This window comes from Strongylocentrotus purpuratus, unplaced genomic scaffold (genome assembly GCF_000002235.5).
Source record: "Strongylocentrotus purpuratus isolate Spur 01 unplaced genomic scaffold, Spur_5.0 spur5_contig_869, whole genome shotgun sequence".
NCBI classification, from domain to species: domain Eukaryota; kingdom Metazoa; phylum Echinodermata; class Echinoidea; order Camarodonta; family Strongylocentrotidae; genus Strongylocentrotus; species Strongylocentrotus purpuratus.
In genome coordinates, this window is record NW_022145578.1 from 186,223 (window position 1) to 208,347 (window position 22,125).

Consider the following 22,125-nt stretch of genomic DNA (forward strand, 5'->3'; position numbering starts at 1 on the left):
CCCCCATCTCTCTCTCTCTCTCTCTCTCCCCCCCACTCTCTTCCTCTCTCTCTAGTTCTTTCTATAATCTCCCCGCTGTCACCCCACCCCTCTGTTACCCCACCCCCCAATATTTTTCCCTCTCATAATTACGCTTTCACTTCGGAAGGAATGACGAAATTGACTTAAAGCATCACGAGCTGTCGAACCTGCATGTGACCACGTTATTTTAGTTGCCTCACAATTCTTATCGAAACACACAACATACTGTAGGACAATTTATATCACATTCAAATATATTATTGTTGCAACTTTTTCGTAGTGAACTATACGTTTGCATTCGATCTAAAATGTATATGATTTTATGAAAAATATAGAATACTTAGAATACTAGTATCGAAATGTTGTGCATCAACATCTTTTTGAGCATGTGCAGTTTTATAAAAGCACCACATGAAAAGGGAAAAATCATGCAGCAATCTATTGAAAATATTCTAATTTTCGAGCAAAATATATTTCCGCCCGTTTTCTTCATTTTTCACAACTTCAGCGTTTGATCATCGAAATATACCCATCGTTAGTTTATTTATGGCACGCCCATGTTCTCACCTTGTTCCCTCTCATTTTCTTCTTCTTAGGTATGCAGGATTACAACTACCTGGCAACCAATTGTTTTGAGATCACGGTAGAGATCGGATGTCTGAAGTTTCCCCCAGCGAACAGGCTATCAAGGATCTGGGATGACAACAAAGAGGCACTCATCGGATTCATGGAAAGGGTAAGAAACAAGGGCGTGGCTGAAGGGGACAGGGGCACGTGTCCCCGATCGAATGGTGGTGGTGGTGGGGGGGGGGGGGGGGGGGAGAAAGGTAGAAAGAGGAAGATGAAAAGGAGGGGGTAGGGCATCGTCATGAAATGAGGTAGTATGACCCCTTCCTTCACCCTTTTCCCCCTCCCCCACTAGAAGCAATCTAGGGACTTGTTATCTTGCATTTCATTTATCTAGAAATATGACCCCCCCCCCCTCATTGTGACATCATTAAACACACCTTCCTAAATGAAGATGCATTACTTCTTTACTTGACAGTTATCACTCTTCAGTGTATTTTTTTTTTCTTTACTGGAAATTCCTGTAAGTGTAACAGATAGAAAGAAAAAGTTAATGAATAACGCAGAACAATAGACATGTCATGAAGATTATTTATAACAATTAATGCAAACACGGATTAATGTCCCGGAATAATGTTCGGTTCCTGTATAGCGCATATCACGTTAACGTCTCTATGCGCTTCCAAAGAGCTTTGGGAAAGTATTACACTAGCTTTAGCTCCGGCTATGGTGGCCCTGAAGGGACATCGCGAATAGACTAAATCGTGAAAAATATGCGATAAAATTCACGATATCGTCAATTTTATCGCATATTTTTCACGAAGAAATTCACGAAATTGACGATATCGTGAACTTTATCGTGAACTTTTCACGATGAAATTGACGATATCGTGAATTTTATCGTGAAAAGTTCACGATATAAAGTTCACGATATCGTCAATTTTATCGTGTACTCTATCGTGTACTCTATCGTGTACTCTATCGTGTACTCTCCTGACGGGCGCTTCGTAAACAAAACCAGCCCTAGCTGGGGGAGACAGAGAGAAGGAAAAAAGGGAAAGGGAAAGAGAAGATAAAAGGAAAGAAAGAATAATAAGAAGAAAAGAGGGAAACGGGGGGGGCGAAGGGCTCTTGCATCCCCCCGCCCAAAAAATAAATAAGAGAGAGAGAGAGAGAGAGAAGGGAAAGGGAAAGTGAATAAAAATATAAAAGGAAAGAAAGAAGAAGAAGACGGAAAGAGGGAAACGGGGGAAGGGCGAAAGGCTCTTACCTCCCCCTCCCCCCTCCCGCCATAAAGGGAAAGAGAAGGGAGAGGGAAAGAAAATATAAAAGGAAAGAAAGAAGAGGAAAAAGAATAAGAAAAGAGGGAAACAGGGGCGAAGGGCTCTTGCCTCCTTTCTTTTCTTTCTTTTCCTTTCTTTCCTATTCTCCCTCTTTTTCGTTTTTCTCTTTCTTTCTTCTCTTTCCCTTTCCTTCTCTCTCTCTCTCTTATTTATTTTTTGGCGGGGGGCGGGGGGACGAGGCAAAAGCCCTTTGCCCCCGTTTCCCTCTTTTCTTCTTCTTCCTCTTCTTTCTTTCCTTTTATCTTCTCTTTCCCTTTCCCTTTCCCTTCTCTCTCTCTCTCTGATTTATTTTTTGGCGGGGGGGGGGAGGGGGGGGGGCAAGAGTCCTTCGCCCTTCCCCCGTTTTCCTCTTTTCTTCTTCTTCCTCTTCTTTCTTTCCTTTTATCTTCTCTTTCCCTTTCCCTTTCCCTTCTCTCTCTCTCTCTCTGATTTATTTTTTGGCGGGGAGGGGGGGGGGGGGGTAAGTGAGGAGGAGGCAAGAGCCCTTCGCCCCCCCCCGTTTCCCTCTTTTCTTCTTATTATTCTTTCTTTCCTTTTATCTTCTCTTTCCCTTTCCCTTTTTTCCTTCTCTCTGTCTCCCCCAGCTAGGGCTGGTTTTGTTTACGAAGCGCCCGTCAGGAGAGTACACGATAGAGTACACGATAAAATTGACGATATCGTGAACTTTATATCGTGAACTTTTCACGATAAAATTCACGATATCGTCAATTTCATCGTGAAAAGTTCACGATAAAGTTCACGATATCGTCAATTTCGTGAATTTCTTCGTGAAAAATATGCGATAAAATTGACGATATCGTGAATTTTATCGCATATTTTTCACGATTTAGTCTATTCGCGATGTCCCTTCAGGGCCACCATATCCGGCAGCCGTAATCAGGCACAGTGCATTGCAAGGAATAATCCTACCAGAATGCTAAATTAACAGTGATTACAAAAAGTTTATGCTATTTCATAACATGGGTTAAACGTTCTGTTGTCAGTCACCAGTCCAATTTTGACATTCTTCCAAAACCTGTTATAAATCTCAAATATTCCCCGTAGACATGCATGGTGGATGATCATTCATGTATTTATAATAGGCTTTCTCTCCAAGCTCTCGAGTTTTACTTTGTCTCTCTATTCTGCCCAATCATACCTTTTGTCTGCTTCTACTTCCTCGTCTTCCTCATCGTCATCCGTCTCGATGATGATGAGCTCGACTTCCGTCGATCAGGGAAGTCGAGACTCGACGAAGGCCTTGCCATCTGCCATTTTTCAGCTGATTCATTACACCCTGATTAAAGTGCCCCTCTCAAAATACCCTTATTTACGCTTTTTGGAATTAATAGTAAAGGTCATTTTGATTAAGCGTATCTCCTGTGTAATAAATTGATGTATAATTATGATCCGCTTTTTAAGGGTGTAAACAGATGTTTTCCAGGAGGGGATCAGTTATGTCAAAATATTGGAAAATTATATATTTTTTTTGATGGGATGAGTTACAATGCTAAAGGGACTTGTTTCTACCGAATAATACGAATCGAACAAAATAAATAATATAGGAAAAACTCAGACACACACACACGCGCGCGCCCACCATTAGAGACACGCACCCCCCCCCCCCACACACACACACACACTTTCTAGACTGGTAGCCATTAGGACAATACTTTTAATAAGCATTGTTAAATGACAGTTATAATCACATAGTTTGATAGAAAATCATATTACTCTTTTGTAACATGCATGTATAAAGGAATTAAATTGCTTTATTTTCACATTTATTCTATTTTTAGGTCAATGGATAAAAAGGAAAGAAATGGGGAAGTTAATAGGAAAATTGAATTCCATAAAGTTTTGCCTCTTTTCCTTCTTTAATTCCGAAGGGCAAGGCTTACTCATAGTCATAGACCTAATGATCCTTATTTTCGTTAATTCATAGAATAGCTTGAATTGGAAAGAGGATGCATGCAGGATCGTCTAGAAAGTAAAACGTTTTCTTATCAGGACGAAAGAAAAAAATTGAAAAGCGGCCTACACCTGCATTTTTTTGGACATATTCCGACTACTTTTGATTTCATTCTAATATGGGGAATACTAAATGGGGAAGTTAATAGGAAAATTGAATTCCATAAAATTTTGCCTCTTTTCCTTCTTTAATTCCGAAGGGCAAGGCTTACTCATAGTCATAGACCTAATGATCCTTATTTTCGTTAATTCATAGAATAGCTTGAATTGGAAAGAGGATGCATGCAGGATCGTCTAGAAAGTAAAACGATTTCTTATCAGGACGAAAGAAAAAAATTGAAAAGCGGCCTACACCTGCATTTTTTTGGACATATTCCGACTACTTTTGATTTCATTCTAATATAATTCTATAGAAAATTGATCGTGTATAGAAAGGGCATACACACATGAGATGAATTGACATATGCATGGGAGGAGTTTTTGAGTAACATATCTTCCTTATCAAGACGTACAGATAAATCAATTGAAAAAAAGAGAAATATAAACCAATTACTTTCGCTTGAATTGAAAAATGACGCAGTTTGGTCTTTATCAACGGCTCGTTGCCATGGTTTCCAATTGAAAAGAATGCAAAATATTTGACAATAAATAAATTGATTTCGTGAGCTCGGGTATCAACATGAATTTTTTAAGCGACAAAAAGTTCACATGACATTTTCAAAGAGCATTGCACTTTTAATATGAGCCATGTTTCACATGAAGTGGATTGTAAACTATCTCAGTATACTGAATCTTAATATTATAGCACAGAATTATACTATAATTAGCTTTTTTAAGTTTCGAGAAGGGGAGGGGTACTCCAAAAATTATAAAGGCTCGGATAATAGGGTCAAATATCGGTATTGCAATATTGAGTGAATTTTTTTAATCATATTATTAGATGAGGCAATTTGTGAAGAATCTAATCATACACAATTACAGAACCCTTGGAAATGAATGATGAAATTAGCTCTTATTAACAATTTCTAAAAAAATATTCTCTTTTATTTCAGGTACACATAGGTATCAAAGGGAGGGTAACCGACACCAAGGAACAGCCGATTCCAGATGCCATTGTCAAAGTCACCGGACCAGCCATAAATCATGACATCACAACAGGTATACATCATCATCACGGTCGTCTGTTGCCTTAGAAAACTAATACAGTGAAACCTGTCTATAAAGACCCACGGGAGACAAGAACAAGTGGTCTTTATATGCAGGTGGTCTTTGTAGACAATATGTGCATACAGTGCGTATAGTACATGTTTCAATGAGAAATCATTTTTATGGGAAACAACAAGTGTGGTCTTTGTAAACAGGTGGTCGCTTGACTGTAGTAGTCTTTAAAAACTGTGGAATCTCTTCGCAATATTCCTCCAGACGTGTTAGTTTCCATGTTAGTCGTCTAGTTGGGGCTAGAATGACGTTTCACATAGAGTTTACGTCTTTCCGGGTCTCCCCTGCCGGTTTATCGCCGGTTTATCGTCGTAGAACCGAAGGATCCAACAGTTATCTCTCAAGGATCTTCTCCCATCTCGGAGGTTGATTGCACACTGTCTTTACACACATCTCTGTTGTCTACCATTCTCGTATATAAGCAGTGTCCTTCCACTCCAGGTCTTTATGCCCCCCTCCCCCCCCCCCCCCCCTCAGTTGGTTCTTTATTTCTCTCTTGGTCTGATACCGGCGTCTGATATCTTCTACCCCATCCTACCAAAAAAAATTGTAAGAGACTCTGATGTCTTTTAATGTGGTCAACGTACTTGCCTTTTTTTTCTTTAACCATTCCTACCAAGATCCGTCTGTAAGTTTAAAAATATTTTCATTTTCATAATTCCACTGTACACCCAATTTTCAAATGATGCGCTTTTCTTTTCCTTAGTCTTTGTTAATGTCCATATTTCTTTTCCATGCAATAGAACAGACCAGACGGAGCGATTTATAAGTCTCATTCAAAGTTGAATTTCACCAAAAAGTGAGAGGTGGGCGTATTTTTGTAAAGATAATTCTTCATTCATAGTTCGTCAGCATATGTTGCCTTTTATGAGGTCCTTCCAATCGAGCAGGAAATGTTATTGATGTCTAAAAGATGAAAGCATCACGTGTTCACAAAATACGAAAATCTCAAAGAAAGGAATGCCGGTTAGAATTAAAATAAAAATCGAACAGCTTGTTTGAATAGGGTTATTTTCCGCCTGTGCCCACTCATTATTTCCCCCTTTACAAAAATGTGGCAGATCATTGTCATCGGATTTGAGAGAGATACATGGTCGAAGTAATGTCATTTGGGAAGTTCCATCGACCCAAAGGATATAATGGGTGAAATTGAAACCAGAGGAAACATGTTTCTTGAATAATTGCCAGTTCAGTCAAACCGCTTTCCTGCAATGTGTTTTTATTAGGTGGGAAATTGGAGATCACATGAAAATGAAAGTTGTTTGGTCTTTTGTTTTTTTCTAAAGTCAAGGCTCAGGATAAAGCGTAGGATACTGCGTAGGATGAGAGCGTTGGGGGAATTGGAGAACTGGCAACAAAAAACTTAGCCCCCACCCTCCCTCCTTCAAAATATGAAAGAAACCAAATGTGGCCACAATAACTCAGGAAGCAAAAGTTGATGAAGGAGAGTTTTCCATTACCAGTAAATATATGTTTCTGGTTAAAAAGTGCCAGATTAGAGTAAAATAATATCCTCGGTGAGCTTTGTCAAATGGAATGTATGACACGTGGGTTTATCGACTGTAACAGTGATTGGGCTACACTCACTTATATGTGAATTAGAATAGTTAGAAGACCAGTAAATTTTTCTGTAGTACCACTTCGGCAGCTGTTCGATCCTTCTTTGAAATTCATCCTAAATCAGAAAACCAACATGAATAATATGTCTCAGCAGGTTATTCGTTTAATATACTTAGGTTAAAGAAAAGAGAATAATTATGATGCTCAGTCTCCTTTCCCAGACGTCCCAGATGTATGCGACGATGGACCTACTAAGAAGTAGTAGGTCCATGATTCGACACAGTCATGTGATCCAAGATGACTCACCGACACCGGTTCCTAACCGGGGACAGCACTCGTGGGGTTGGAATCATATTTGATTGAGCGTGCCGGCTAATCGAATTTTCCGTTGTATCTGTACCGTGCGATTGAGTGTTAACAGAGGGATGAAGAAAATCATGTAGGGCAGTGAATTAAAAGGAGATACACAATATGCTTTTTAGTCGTCGTCCCGTTTCCTAGTCACCCCCTCCCCCCGTCTTGCGACACATATAGAAGCAAAACTGAAAATCAGGGCATTTTTTTAAAGTGATGATATGTGTTGGTCCGCAAAAATATGCGTTATAGTGTGGTACGGTATGTCACTGAAACAGCTCTCGTAGGATTTTTGTGCCAAAGATTTTTTTTTGCATTTTTGGATTCATTGGGGTCCAAGCTATCAGAAATTGATGGGGTTCAAATTTTCCCGAAGACACCAAATTTCCCTATTGCGCGTTATATGAGCCATTTTGGCGCCCAATAGGGACCCCCATGGAAATGAAGGAGGGGTCTGAAAATTTGAACCCCATCATTTTGGGCCAATTGGGACCCTTTTGGAGCCAAAACAGCAAAAACAAATGAGCTTTGGCCCAAAAATCCTACGGGATTACATACCATACCGCACTATTATGCCAAACATCAAATTATGAACAGTTTTGTTTTGTTTTTATAAGAAGCTTTTGGTTTAAAACCCTTTTGAAGGGAGGGGGTTGGGTGTGAGCTATCATTTCATATATGAGGTTAACCGTTCACTTAAATGCAGACGGCGAACCACTGTGAAAGCGAAATTTATTAGTTTCATAATAATTCAAAGAAAAAACAATAAAAGATAAATCATATCACCGTGATCACTGAAAGGTCTCTGTTCGGAGACATAAGGGCATTAACTCGTTGTTAAAGTATATGAGTTAACATCCTTCTAACTCCAAGTAGGGATGTCACCCTTTTCCTTTCATGTCGTTGTTATTTCTTTTGTGGGTGCATGGTGGTTGTTCTGGTAAGACGTGTGAGCATGCGTGACATTTTTTGTGGGGTGCGCATATCACCGAAAATGTTTCGAACAATGCTGGGATGTCTTATTGGGCACATAATTTTAGGCCTTCATGTTGGTTAAAAAAGGTGAGATGGTCAAATTGACTCAATTAATCTCTCATCTGCGATGTCTGTCTAATGACTGTCAACAAGTGGCCTTCGTACAAAGACCTGCTAGACGTCCGCTAATGAATTAATTAGGTCTACCGCTTGTGGGCTGCTAACTATATCAGCCTGCGGTGTCTATCATGAAAAAGGGAGATTTTTTTTTTTCAGTGACCGGATAGAATGCTAATATCAATCACCCAGAACCCTAAGTGTTGACAGGTTGATCAATGACATGTCAACATTAAATCGCCTCTTTGTTTTTTATCAAGATTTTTCCTCGGGTTCATCGTTTACTTATTCCGTTTTTAGTCAGTTGATTTGGAAAGTTATAACCTAAACGAAATGAAATCGGACAGAACCAGTGCCTTTATTAATCAGTGGTGTATCTGGAAGGTGATAAATGGGAGGGTGGATGGGTGGGGGGGGGGGGGCGGCGGCGGCTACTGAATTGTTGTCCCCAGTCGGGAGGAAGGCAATTTTCATATAGTAAGGAGAGGGGAGGTGTACCGAGGTGTACCGACCTTTTCCAGGGATTCAAACGATGAGGGCGTTTGTCGTCTTCATTTTGTGCTGGAAAGGAGATAATACCCTGAATATTCTATGCAAGCCATAGTTGACGACGCTCTACAATTATTTATTCATTTCTTTTCATTTTTGCGACAAATTACATATCTTGTAGAATTGACAATAACTGTGAATATAAATACTATAATAGTCACAAATTTCCTTGTTTGCAGTTATCGAGATTCCTGCACAGTTTGCTTTTCCCCTTTGTATAGTCAAAAAGATCTCTTTGGTATATAGTGCCGGGCATAATTATTGATGAATATCAGCTATTTATAACGACAGTTATATACATGATTATGGACATTCCGATCAAAGATACTTGATGTACACATTTCTACATTTAAAAAGATATTCATCTAATATATTTGATGTTGCTCATCATGACGAAACCCTTCACTGTATAACAACGAATTATTTCAGTCGAAAGCACCATAAAACAGCCTACACGTTTCTTCAACATTTCTATTTCATTTTCTTGATTACCTTACAGCTATTGACGGTGATTTCTGGCGTCTCTTGATGCCCGGTCTCTACACCATCACCGCCACAGCTCCGGGGTACGAGCCCCAGAGCCGCGTCGCTACGGTTAAACGAAACAGGTCAACTTGGATGACCTTTACTCTTCACAAAGAGGAACCCAAACCGGAGTGCATCGAGGAGGAGGAGGACGAACTGGACAATGCCAACATCCTCTTCGAGATCAAAGAAGCCTTTAGAGACATGGGATACGCCAAGAAGAAAGGATGCGGATCAGAACCTCCAAGAGAACAGGTCAACAGAGGACCGCTTCTTGCAACGCCTTGAGAAGTCGAAAAAACACTGACATGAAATTCAGTGAATGGGACTATGTTATAAAATGTATATTGATATTTTTATATTGAAGGTGAAATCAAATTAGCATATTAATAATCATGATAATGTGATTTACGTACTGGAGTTTGTTCTCCTTTAGCAGTATTATCTCCATCCATTAGAGTTTATTTCCGTGTAACTTTTTTTTAATTTTTTGTAAGCAGGGGCTGTCCACCTTCGAACACTAGGGACTTTTAGATTTGCGTGGACTGATACGTGTGACGTCCATTTAAGGCAGTGCATTAAAAGGACGTCGATCGTAGCAATCCACGTTGTCTTTGTGCGAATCTAAAAGTCCCTACTGACAACCTCTCTCCCCCAAAGTACCTCTTAACAACTTGCGTTTTCTTGTAATCATTCAATTTATTGTGAGATATAAATTATGTACATCGAAATATATAATGGTAATCATAATCGTTACGGATCCTTAATTAGATTTACTATATACCTAATAGTTCAATACCTATTTTCGCTGAACTTGGTAATGACAATACATGCTAATGTGTGCTAGCAGTAATCTTATTTCTATCACAATTGTAATATCTAGTTTTTAAGGCTGCTGCTATATATTTGAACTATCCTATAACAGCAACAGCAACAACCAACTACTACTTCTACTACTACTACTTCTACTTCTTCTACTACTGCTACTTGCAAACATCCATTGTACATTACCAACGATACCAACATCAACAATGAGCCGTTAACATTTAATAAATGTGCAAATGATATTTTGCAATCGCATGCTACAAGCTTATGTAGCGGCCCTACAACATACTAAATGCACGGTTATTAATTTTCTTCAAAAATGAGACTGATTCTGTCTCCTAGAATTCTTACTTCTGAAGTAAATTTTTCAGAAGGAACCTTCGAGAAATGGATACACCTTCCCGGTTTACGTCCAACATGTTGCCCTTTTTTTAAAGATTTGGTTCATCTTTCGTGAATGATATATAATTTAGATGTGTAATTAACAATTTAAAATGACTACGTATGTGATTAAAATGTAAGTAAGTGCGTGTATGATGTATTGCACACTTTTACGGTATTTTACGGTTTACGGGACAAATCGAAACGAGGCTTAAGTGATCTGTGATCACCGTGTACATATAATCAAATGATGAAGCTAAATTTCTTACGGCATACTAGTGAAATTTTTGTATTCAATGCCACGATATACGATATTTGTAAATAGAATGATAGCGATTTAATGATCATCTTTGGCTGATTTTTTCTTCTCGAATTTGCAGCATTTGTTGGTGTGTGGGAAGTGGTGTATGTATGAGAGAGAGAGAGAGAAAGAGAGAGAGAGAGAGAGGTGAGAGAGAGAGAGAGAGAGAGAAAGAGGGAGAGAGGGGGTGAGAGAGAGAGGGAGAGAGAGAGAGAGAGAGAGAGGGGTGAGAAAGAGAGAGAGGGGGTGAGACAGAGATGGAGGGAGAGAGAGAGAGAAAGAGAGAGAGGGAAAGAGATAAAGAACCATATAAATAAAAGACAAAGAAGATGAGTAAGTTAATACTGAGTTGTATTGTTTGGAATCAATTAAAAATATATATATATTGAAGAAAAAAGGTGAGAGGGGGGGAGAGGGGGAGAGGGGGTGAGAGAGAGAGAGAGAGAGAGAGAGAGAGGGGGAGATAGAGAGGGGGAAAGAGAGAGAGGGGTGAGAGAGAGAGAGAGAGAGTAAGAGGGGTGAGAAAGAGAGCAAGGGAGAAAGAGAGGAGGAAAGAGAGAGGGGTGAGAGAGAGAGAGAGAGAGGGGGGGGGGATAGAGAGGGGGAAAGAGAGAGAGAGTGTGTGAGAGAGAGAGAGAGAGAGAGTAAGAGGGGTGAGAAAGAGAGCGAGGGAGAAAGAGAGGAGGAAAGAGAGAGGGGTGAGAGAGAGAGAGAGAGGGGGGAGAGAGAAAGAGAGAGGGGTGAGAAAGAGAGTGAGGGAGAGAGAGAGAGAGGGATAGAGAGAAAGAGAGAGAGAAAGAGGAAGAGAGGGATAGAAAGATAAAAGAAAGAGGGAGGGAAAGAGATAAAGAACGATATAAATAAAAAGACAAAGAAGATGAGTAAGTTAAGATGCTTATGTAGGGTAATCATGACCTACACACCAACAAAAAAATCCTTCCTGCACCCAACGGACAGACGGAGCATGCCAATATGTACATCCCTCATGTCTCTTTATCTCTCTCTCTCTCTCTCTCTCTCTCTCACACACACACACACACATACACACACACACACTCTCTCGCTCCCCAACTATTTCTCTCTTGCATGTCTCTTTATCTTTCTCTCTCTCTCACACACACTCTCTCGCTCTCCAACTCTTTCTCTCTTTATCATTCCTTCTCTCTCTTGCCCGAATTCTTTTTCTTTTTTCTTTTCACTCTATTTTCTCTTCCCCAGTTCATATTTCTTCATCAGCTGAAGATCGCCTTCAACAAGTATTTGCATCTATAAAGAGTGACTGGAAACTATGTGTTATAAATGTACTGCGATTTGTACTGCAGTTTTATTCAGTAGGTGTGTGTACCTTGTACATGTAAGATCTTGTATATTGATCATGGTAAACAAATCAAACCATAACAGGACATCGTGATCAAAATTCAAAATGAAATGAAATAGTCATAGTCTCCCTCTGCGTCGTCAATTCTTTTTTTTAATAATTTATTTCTAATCTTTTGACAGGGTAGCCCATTCACCTACAAGTAGTGGTCTTCCATGGGGCCCTGCATAAACATTAACATATTTACATCGTTTATAACTTTTATACAAGCAGTTAAAAAATAATACTCATTTGCAAAATAAACATATATCATTGACCTAGTAAACAATAATGTCAATAGGAAAATATTGATTAAGTCGCAATTATGTGAATAAGTCATGTTAATATTACAGAACATGCACGTAGTGTATGTTCGGCTGAGCCATTCACAAATTACAACTTTGTTTAAACAATCTCTTAAATGAATTGACAGAGGAAGCCGTTCTCAACGAATTATCTAGCTTATTCCATTCAAATATGGAAGAGTTGGAGAGAAGGAGAGAGGAACAGCGACACAGAGAGTACCATGGTACGGGATTCGAAGGGTCCAAACAAATGGATGGACAAAGACAGGAAGAAAACAAATAGAAAAAGAGAATGGGAAATATAGAGAACGTTGTCGTTCTGAGAACCATCAAAATAAATGGCGTGACTTTGATATATTGATCAAGAGGAACGTCTTCTGTTGAGTACGGTTCATGGATTAAAATTGTGAAAGACATTGAATTTTGATTGTGTATTACATCAGGATTCGAGTATAATGAGGTTATGGAATCGTAAAAATTGAAACGGAAGTGACTAATCTTGCTTGAAAAAAAAAATCACAATTAAAATCACTGCACGCAGAATGTCAGGGAATATAGGACTACACAAACACGTCATCGCCCACACGCGCGCATACACACACATACAACACACCCACTCGCACACACGTATTCTTGATTTCTTTGATCAACGCTTGTAAACCTCTCAGGTGTTTGCTTCGTGGTAGTAATATTATAGTCTGCAAGAATCGACGCCCACACAACATTTAGTACTCGACATTCTATTAAATCTTAATTAGAATGGCAGATTTTGAGCAGAACCATCGAAAGTACAGCATCTACGAGCGGATCCAGGATGTTGTCAGACGGGTGGTGCAAAATAATTGACAAAATAAAGTCCACTCATTTCCCAGAAAGTTGTCAGTTGAATTGTCCATTCAGCCTCCACATAAATCGATCATTGGTGGGCGCGGATGGGGGAGGGGGGGGGGGGGGGTTGAAGGGAATACCTGTGTACACTTTAAAGGACATTTTCTGCCCATATGGTCTATTCTTACTTATCTAAAACGCGCTCCTGGATCCACTTTTGCATTCATCAATTGGCAAATACTTATCTCTTGTGATGTCAGATGCATATGTGTCCAACGTTACAACACCCCCCCCCCCAATGAAAATATTTATATATAATATTAAAAAAATACATGAATAAATAAATTAAACAGTGAAGAAGTATGAATTCAAATGGGGCTTTTCGTGCAAAGGATAGAGTTGGCCTACGCCCACCAACCCCCAAAAACTGTTAAAAATTCTAGACTACAACTTGCAGCTCAACTCAAGCTTAGCCAGACCAGTTACAAACATCCAGTGCTCGTTGTTTTTCTGATATGATGAAATGTATCAAGATGTTTGTGCTATCATCAGCTAATACAAATCTATCTCTGATTGTTCTGTACTTATAATAAATATTCAATTGGCAACATGATGATCTACGTTATATATAAGCAGATATGCAGGCCGCGAACCACTACGCTAACATAATTTTAAAATATATTTTAACCCTCCAACATGGTCCTTTATCATATTGTTGTATGAATATCATACATAAACTACATAGTAAACGAAAAACACACATACAGGCAGGATTCTATATTTTTGTATCTTGGTCATGATTGAACATATACAAAAGAAATAGGAACTATCTTACAATAAAAATGTTATAAATTTGTTTGAAACAAAACGGAATAACAATAAAAGCTGTTTCTGTTAAAGCGCTTTACCAGATACAACCGACAGACTATCATTATTCCGGTCACTGAACTGGACAGTTACTATTCCGCAGATTACAGTGCACATTGCCCACTCTCTGGGGCAGTGGCGGATCCAGGGGGGGGGGCCCGGGGGGCCCGGGCCCCCCCCCTTGAGAAAAAAATCATGTAAAATCACGGGATTTTTACCTTTTTTTGGGGTTGGGCCCCCCCCCCTGGCGCTCAAGGGGGGGGTGCAAATTGAATTTTTTTTTGAGGATCAAAAAAAAAAAATGTGCTCACTACCCCCCCCCCCCCCCCCCCCCCCCCCCCCCCCCCCCCACTGAGCGAATTTTTGGCCGGCGCGTTTTTCAAATTTTCGGGAGCAAAAAAAAAAAAAAAAAAAAAAAAAAAAAAAAATTTGAGGATCAAAAACAAAAAAAAATGTGCTCACTACCCCCCCCCCCCACACTGAGCGACTTTTCGGCCGGCGCGATTTTCTAATTTTCGGGAGCAAAAAAAAAAAAAAGTTGGGCCCCCTCCCCTAAGAAATCCTGGATCCGCGCCTGCTCTGGGGAGCATTCCAGCGAGTTGACTTTTTTCCAATCACACTGACTTTCGCATCCTACTGGGTACCCAATTAGCACCTGAGTGGAGAGGAGCAATAAAGATAAAATGCCTTGCTCAGTGACATATGTACCAAGCCGAGGCTCGAACCCATGATCTTTGCATTTCCAGTCAAGTAAATAAACCACTCGACCGTGCCATCTCTAAACATCGTTTCATGTTTTTTCATTTTTATAGATTTGTTTGAGCTATACATTTAAAATCGTCCAGGCATATAATAACAAAATTATCACTGACATGACATTTTCAAACTTGGTAAATAGCTTAAGGTATTAACTGATTTGTTTTCTTTTCTTATTACTACCGTAATACAATATAAGCCAGTAACGTTTCTAATAAGGTTCGCAAGTTTCAACTTTATATCATCGCGGGATAGCCACAGCTCAAATTTGACCAGGTCAATTGAACAAAAGCGCAAACAAAATAGTCTCTTCACTTTTGTTACAAAATGTATAGGATTATTAGCTACATGATGTAGCAAAATTGTAGTCATGGTTCCCTTAGCGATGGAATATATACATTGCTGTGTAATAATGATTCAGTTACTTTCATTGATACTATCACGTCAGTTAAAGAAATAACTTTTGTTTTGACAAATTGTTTTCAGTTAGTCGTGACATGACATCTAATCTTGTAAATAGTACATGTATATTCAAATCTATTACAAATATACAACTTTTAAAAAGTAAATAATGAACTTTTTAACTCGAATATTTGTCATAACGCTTGAGGACTTGTGCAATAATGGACAGTAGTGCCTAACCATTGATTGGAAAGTTTCTTCACTCAAATATCGTACTATTGGAGGTGGGTTTAATTATTTTGCAACTTCGCCATAACTCCAGGATCAACGTGCATACATGATCTTGGGGTCAGAAAAAAAATCTGAAGGTGGTGGTGAAGAAAGAAAGAGGGGTCTTGGTCGCAAATTTATCTGAAATAACATCACCACACCTTAAGTTTTAAAATGAAATGTGCCATCTGCTTGTGCACTGGCACTAATGATATACCCAAAGTGATAACGTTAAAAACCTATTCTTTTTCCTTAAAGGTATTAGAAACGCCCCAATTTCAAAAAATGGAATGGAAGCTCGAATTACCAATCATGTAAAAGAATATGTTTTGACTAATACATGATGATAAAAAATTTGCCGGGAAACCGCCTACTAATTGATATATTTGTAAATTAGTTTATCTATTGGTATGTGAGAGATAAACGCATGTGTCGTGCACGCTTGCGTAGTCACATAAACATCTTTCTGTGTACAGTGCTTGTAACTTTACGAAGACTGGGCCAAATTTCTTATCATTTTGATGCCCCAGAACCTTGCAGTACACACCAATACTTATATGCTAAAAGATCAACCTTTTCTGATCGATTCCACAACGTTTCTTTCACAATGCAATCGCATGATCATAACTTATCTTTATCTTTAACTTTTTGGCCCCTCCCCCTGCATGAATCCTGGACCGTCTCTCCTGCAAGGGCACTTTCTGATCAACTAAGAAGATCATAGACTCCAGGTATTTCCTTATAAACAAGAAGGGCATTTCCATTTAGGATGATGACAGTACCGGGAACAGGAACGACGCATCTTGGATGATAGCGATAGAGATACGACGTTGGAAACTCGATGACCTTTTCTCTCCGCATATCACCGTTAGGGGAGAGGAGACTTACAAAGCCAATGTAATCTTGGTTCAATCCCGTACGATATGTAACGTAGATCATGTCATCTGCACCGACATGAAAATTGAGTCGTCTGCTCCAGTCCGCGAGTGGAAACTTCATCTTGACTTCTCCAGTCGCTCGAAAGATTCTGCAAATATCCGAGTTTCCAGAGCGAATGATGATATCCCCATTTGCAAGTGTCCCGATACCCATCATTGGTTTGCATTCTATATCATTGATCGTGCGAAGATGTGACCCTGTCTCAGGGTCGCTCACATGTATCTCGCCACTGTTGTGGCTAGCAGCGAGAAGTTTCCCCTTCCTGTCTACAGTTAGAAAGGCAAACCGCGATTCATCGTTAGGTAAAGCTAAAGACCTTTCATCGTTTCCGTCTCTGTCACAGAATTGCAGCAAACCGGCGTTGTAATCACTGTAAACAAAACCCTTGTCAGGGAGGACTGCTAAATCCCAAATGCCTCTAGTCTTCTTGTCGGTCAACAATGTTTCCATGGACCCAGACTTTACGTTTACTGAGTACAGTGCCGATCCATTGCCGTTCCGAAAGACTACTGTCTGCTCATCTATCGCCCCTAGAAGAAATGGCTCCTGGATATCTGAAGAAATATTCACCGTCTTGACCATCTCAAAGGAAGCGTTCTTTCCGGTCAAGAGTCCAATCTTTTGTTCGTCATCCACCCTCTTGAAACGTATCTTCTTTGCCACTGTTGATAGCTTATCCAGATGATCATGATCTAAACATGGTAACTTGTCCATACCCATCTCGTGATACTTGGCGACCTTCTTGTGGAAGGTTTTCCCGTCGCAATCGACCATGATGGATTTTGCGACTGCAGCTGTGCTCTCTAACTCCTCACCGGTGGTCTCTGCCGATGCTTTAGCTTCTGCAGTCATTCGACAAACAATGTCTACGATAACCTTCAACTCTGCAAGAACTCTGTCTCGGTCTTTCACTAGTGTTTCATGCTCGTTATCGTATTGTTCATTAATTTCTGCAAGCTCCATTCGACGCTTTTCATTGATCTGTCTTATGAGCTCTTCTGCCTCTGCGTTTACTTTGGCTACTTGTACTGTGTTTCGCTCCTTTTGGTCTTGTGACTTTGTCTGGAATGTGACGGATACCTTTTCCTTGATGTCTATGAAATGACCATCCATCTCCCGCGAACAACTCTCTATCTTGTCCAGAAAGCTCTGCGTCTCATTCTGCTTCGCTGAAATCTCTTCGACATCTTTTTTCACGATTTCTCTCTTCTCAGCGAAGAACTTCTCAATGTCTTGCATCTGATGCCCATGGTGAGTCGTCAAGGCACATGTGTGGCACACTGCTACTTTGCATTTGCAGCAGAGCAGTTCTACTTCTTTGCTCTCGTGTTGTGGACACGGCCATTTTATAGCTGCATGAGACATATCAGCCAGAATGGCGCTGGCCAGATTGCGGGCACATGTTGGACATAAATGGCGTTGTTCAACAACTTTGTACCCTTGTGTTTCGTCATCACCATCATTGCCGCATTCCTCGCACTTGAATCCCAGTGCGTCGAAGAGGCTTGCCATCGTGTATTACGGACTGAATAATCTCCTTTTCTAAAAACGAATCGAAGCGCTGCTTAGATGGCAACTCACAGGTAAATCGAAGACAGATTGGTGTGAAATAAAATCATGCAGAACTCGCCCGAGCCATACTCAATACTATGTTCGATGATCAGCGTGTATAGGGTGTATTACAACGCTCCGAAATATGAATTTTTTGTATGATGGCCTCATCACCCCTCGACGTAATGACTGTATGTCAGTAATCCTATACGTATATGAATCATAATAGCATAGACGGGGCAGTGCATTTTATGTAAAACGCCTCCTTGTAGATTGAACTTTGGACTTGCTTCCGCTATCCCAAATGATTACGTCCGGCTACCAAACGTTGTACTTTGATAAAACTGATAGTGTAACTGAATTGGAGCCCGGAGAAAATAAACGTTAGACAAATGTTTCTACGGGAGCGTTGTTGGACATTAATTATTCTCGCATCAGTTGTTTCGTTCATTTTACTCTATGAAAACTGTATCAATAAGAAAGACACAAATGAAATTAAGCATCATGAATATCTGTGGTTAATAACATCAGTTATAATCTATCCAAACATTAGCTACTGCTAAACTATTTCTGTTTTTAGTGTATATTAAATAAGTATTAAGCAACAATAAGTATCCTTTCAAGGCAGTAATATTTGATATGTTGAGACGTTCTGACATTTTTCTAGAAACCCATGCAGACTCAGAGAGCTAAATTACATTTCTTGTCATAAACATCTAGATAAATGAAATATCTAACTGCTTGACATAAATCAACATATCTTTCGCTATCAACACTATACTTAATATCTAAAAAGTGACTGAGTGTGCTTAAACTATACATGCAGTTTGACCTGGTGCTGACCTACATAGTGGCACAATAGGGACTTTTAGATTCGCACGAAGACAATGGGGATCGCTACGATCGACGTCCTTTTAATGCACTGCCTTGAATGGACGTCACACGTATCAGTCGACGCAAATCTAAAAGTCCCTATTGTCATTTACGTTGACATCCATACAACTTCACTCTTCATTAAACAAAACCTGAATCTTCTATATTCATTTAAATCCTGATTTCCAACCAATTATTACAAATCTACCTTTTATATATGACCATTTTGTATACATTTATCATCATCTTCAAATATGTTATGCACATATAAGAATTGAAGCGTAGGCCTACAATGTACTGTCATGTAATCTACACTTGCTGCACGAAGATCCACATCGAACCTATTAACTTGTATCTCTAGCATACTATGTTTCGTATAAAATATACATCATTTATGTAATAATTAAATTAAACTCTTTGCCTCATTTTTGCACTAAATTGAAATACCAGGTTCCAGGATGCCCAGGAATTTGGGCAATTCTGTCCTCAAATCAGTCCCATGTTTTCACTATTTGACTGTAGAATGAGTTTGGCACAGGGTATACGTAGATCTATTTCAATATAGACTTTGATCGAGGACCTTGAGTGTTTTGCATGAAATGTCGAGCAATCAATTGCATACATAAACAAAGAATAAGAATGTCAAAGGTGCCCAAATGTGTGTGATATGTATTCAATTCTATTCAATTCAAATTATTTTATTTTCACATTTGATGAAAAAGAAACAATAACAAACATACACAATACAAAGTCACTCTAATACAGTGTTGCCACACTATGTTTACAAAGTCAACTATATGTGTACACTGTGTGGACATTATGTGTTCACATTGTTATCACAGTGTGGAGTTTCAGACCATGTGGTTTACAACATAATATCCACATAAACTGACAGAGTACCACATATTTACCTCATTGGTATATGTATTGAACTATGTATAACTCTGTGATCCCAGTATTGTCACAGTGTGGGGTTCAGATCATGTGATTTACCACATAGTCCTACATATTTAACACAGAGTAACACATGTTAACCACAATGTGATATGTACTGAACTATGTGTAAACTCTGTGTTCACAGTATTGTCACAGTGTGGGGTTTAGATCGTGTGATTTACCACACAGTCCTACATAAAGTGTGAGTCCAAAATTTTTTTTTTAGAAAATTGCTAATTATTTAAAAAATCATCTATGAACAGTTGATTATTATATATCTTATAAAGGAGTGTTTTATCCCAAATCATTTGGTATAATTTTTGTGTGGTATGTGTTCACGCCTGGATGAACAGGAGGCATTGTTTGCGAGAGTGCAAAAATCGACTTGCGCCAAAGTGGCTTATGTGAAGTTTAAATAAAAATATTGTGTTTTGGGTATTAAATCGGTTTTTGCAGATCCACATAACATTTCTACCAAAATCATGCCTCACATATTAATATCGAATATCAAATATCGACGAACATTTGGGCGCGCGTGTGTGTGTGTGAGTGTGTGACTTTGTTTCTGCAAAAAGCATATGCAATGCATTTCATTTGATACATTCAATTCATTCTCTCACTCCGCTAATCCCAACATAATACATGCTGTAGGCGTCACTTTGGCGCAAGTCCATTTTCTAGGTGTAAACTTGTTTATGACTCACATGGTATTTAACACAGAGTGACACATATTTTCCACAGTGTGGTATGTATCGAACTATGTGTAAACTCTGCGATCCCAGTATTGTCACAGTGTGGGGTTTAGATCATGTGATTTACCACATAGTCGTACATATGGTACATATTTAACACAGAGTGACACATATTTACCACAGTGTGGTATGTACTGAACTTTGTGTAAACTCGGTGTTCATAGTATTGTCACAGTGTGGGGTTTAGATCATGTGGTTTACCACATAGTCGTACCTATTTAACACAGTGTGACACATATTTACCACAATTATGGTATGTATCACTTTGTGTAAACTCTGTGTTCACAGTTTACTGTCGGTGTGAGATTTTTAGATCATGTGGTTTAACCATAACGTAATATTCACATATTTGTATATACTTATCACACAGTGCCACATGTTTACAAAAGTGTGTCATAAGAGTAAATACTGTTCATATTTTTGTCATAGTTTGGTTTCTCCCAGCATTTTAAAATATGTGAAAATTGTTTATTCACAGGGTAATTTCTACAGAGCGATCTTCCTAAATTACTTAATCACACACTTACCACAGAGTCTCATATAGTCTATACCTGTACATGTCGCCGTATGGCGGCAGCCCAGAAGGAAAAACCAGTTACCACCAGTTCAAATTTCCAACTGGTTCCAGTTATAAATTAAAATGGTTCCCAGTTGACGGCAACTGGTTCCAGTTGATTCTAACTGGTCCATATAATGCATATCAAGCGGATATTTGGTCGACTGCATTTCATTTAACGGGAACCTGTCCTTTATGACCAGTTACACCAGTTGAAAACTGGTCTAGTTGCATATTTCCAGTTGCACCAGTTGAAAACTGGTCTGTGGGCATATTTCCAGTTGCACCAGTTGAAAACTGGTCTGTGGGCTTATTTCTAGTTGCACCAGTTGATAATTGGTCTGTGGGCATATTTCCAGTTGCACCAGTTGATAACTGGTCTGTGGGCTTATTTCCAGTTGAACCAGTTGAAAACTGGTCCGTAGGGGGTTTAGTTTAATCAGTTGACACCACTTAATTTGCATAATTAATATGGGGTGCGTGCAGATCTATGTTTTTATACAATTAATCTGAATTTGAAAGCATATTTCTTAATTACTGATGATTGAGTTATATATTTATTTCGAAAATACTACAAACTAAAAACTGTCAATTATTAGGACGTTTCACTACTTTTTTTAAAATTACATTTAATTAAACATGAGTTAGGGAAATCTAACTATGAACTAAAATATATTCAATAAAATAAAATCATATGGAAATCATGTGACACGAAACATATAACCAATGCCATTACATTAGAAATTACAGATGAACCGGGTAAACCAGACTGTGTTACTTGTTGCCCTAGGCAAGATTAATTAGTATAATTGCTTCTTAAAGCGTTAGTTACTAATTAATTGTTTCATCTGGAGGGTGTGGTATACTATGAGGTGGATGCCACAGTGTACCAGACAATGCGGTATGTGCCACAGTGTGTTAGACTATGTGGTAGACTATGTGGTGATTATGTGGTTGGTCCCAGAGCGTGCTACCACATGCGGGCCACATGTGATTTTGGGACGTGTGTTAACGCTGTGGGTTCTATTTGGTGCATACCACAGTTTT

The 22,125-nt window shown here is 39.2% G+C and overlaps 2 protein-coding genes across 2 annotated transcripts in view; one reads left to right on the plus strand and one right to left on the minus strand.

Annotated features, from left to right (window-relative positions):
• Window positions 1-10,726, plus strand: part of LOC757239 (carboxypeptidase E) — a 52,580-nt gene extending 41,854 nt beyond the window's left edge. Inside the window, exons 5-7 of the mRNA XM_030976039.1 lie at window positions 618-757; window positions 4,934-5,039; window positions 9,154-10,726. Of these exons, the coding sequence (XP_030831899.1) occupies window positions 618-757; window positions 4,934-5,039; window positions 9,154-9,467 (560 nt within the window). The 3' untranslated portion in view covers window positions 9,468-10,726. The remainder of the gene's footprint in view (window positions 1-617; window positions 758-4,933; window positions 5,040-9,153) is intronic.
• A 5,450-nt stretch (window positions 10,727-16,176) lies between these two features.
• Window positions 16,177-17,922, minus strand: LOC115920418. Its single transcript, XM_030976184.1, has one exon. The coding sequence runs from the start codon at window positions 17,920-17,922 to the stop codon at window positions 16,177-16,179; it is 1,746 nt and encodes a 581-aa protein (XP_030832044.1).
• Between the last annotated feature and the right edge of the window lie 4,203 nt (window positions 17,923-22,125).

What these genes read in the sequence shown, in the direction of transcription:
- LOC115920418 (XM_030976184.1), bottom strand. Translation starts at nt 17,922, where the DNA reads ATGGCAAGCCTCTTCGACGCACTGGGATTCAAGTGCGAGGAATGCGGC.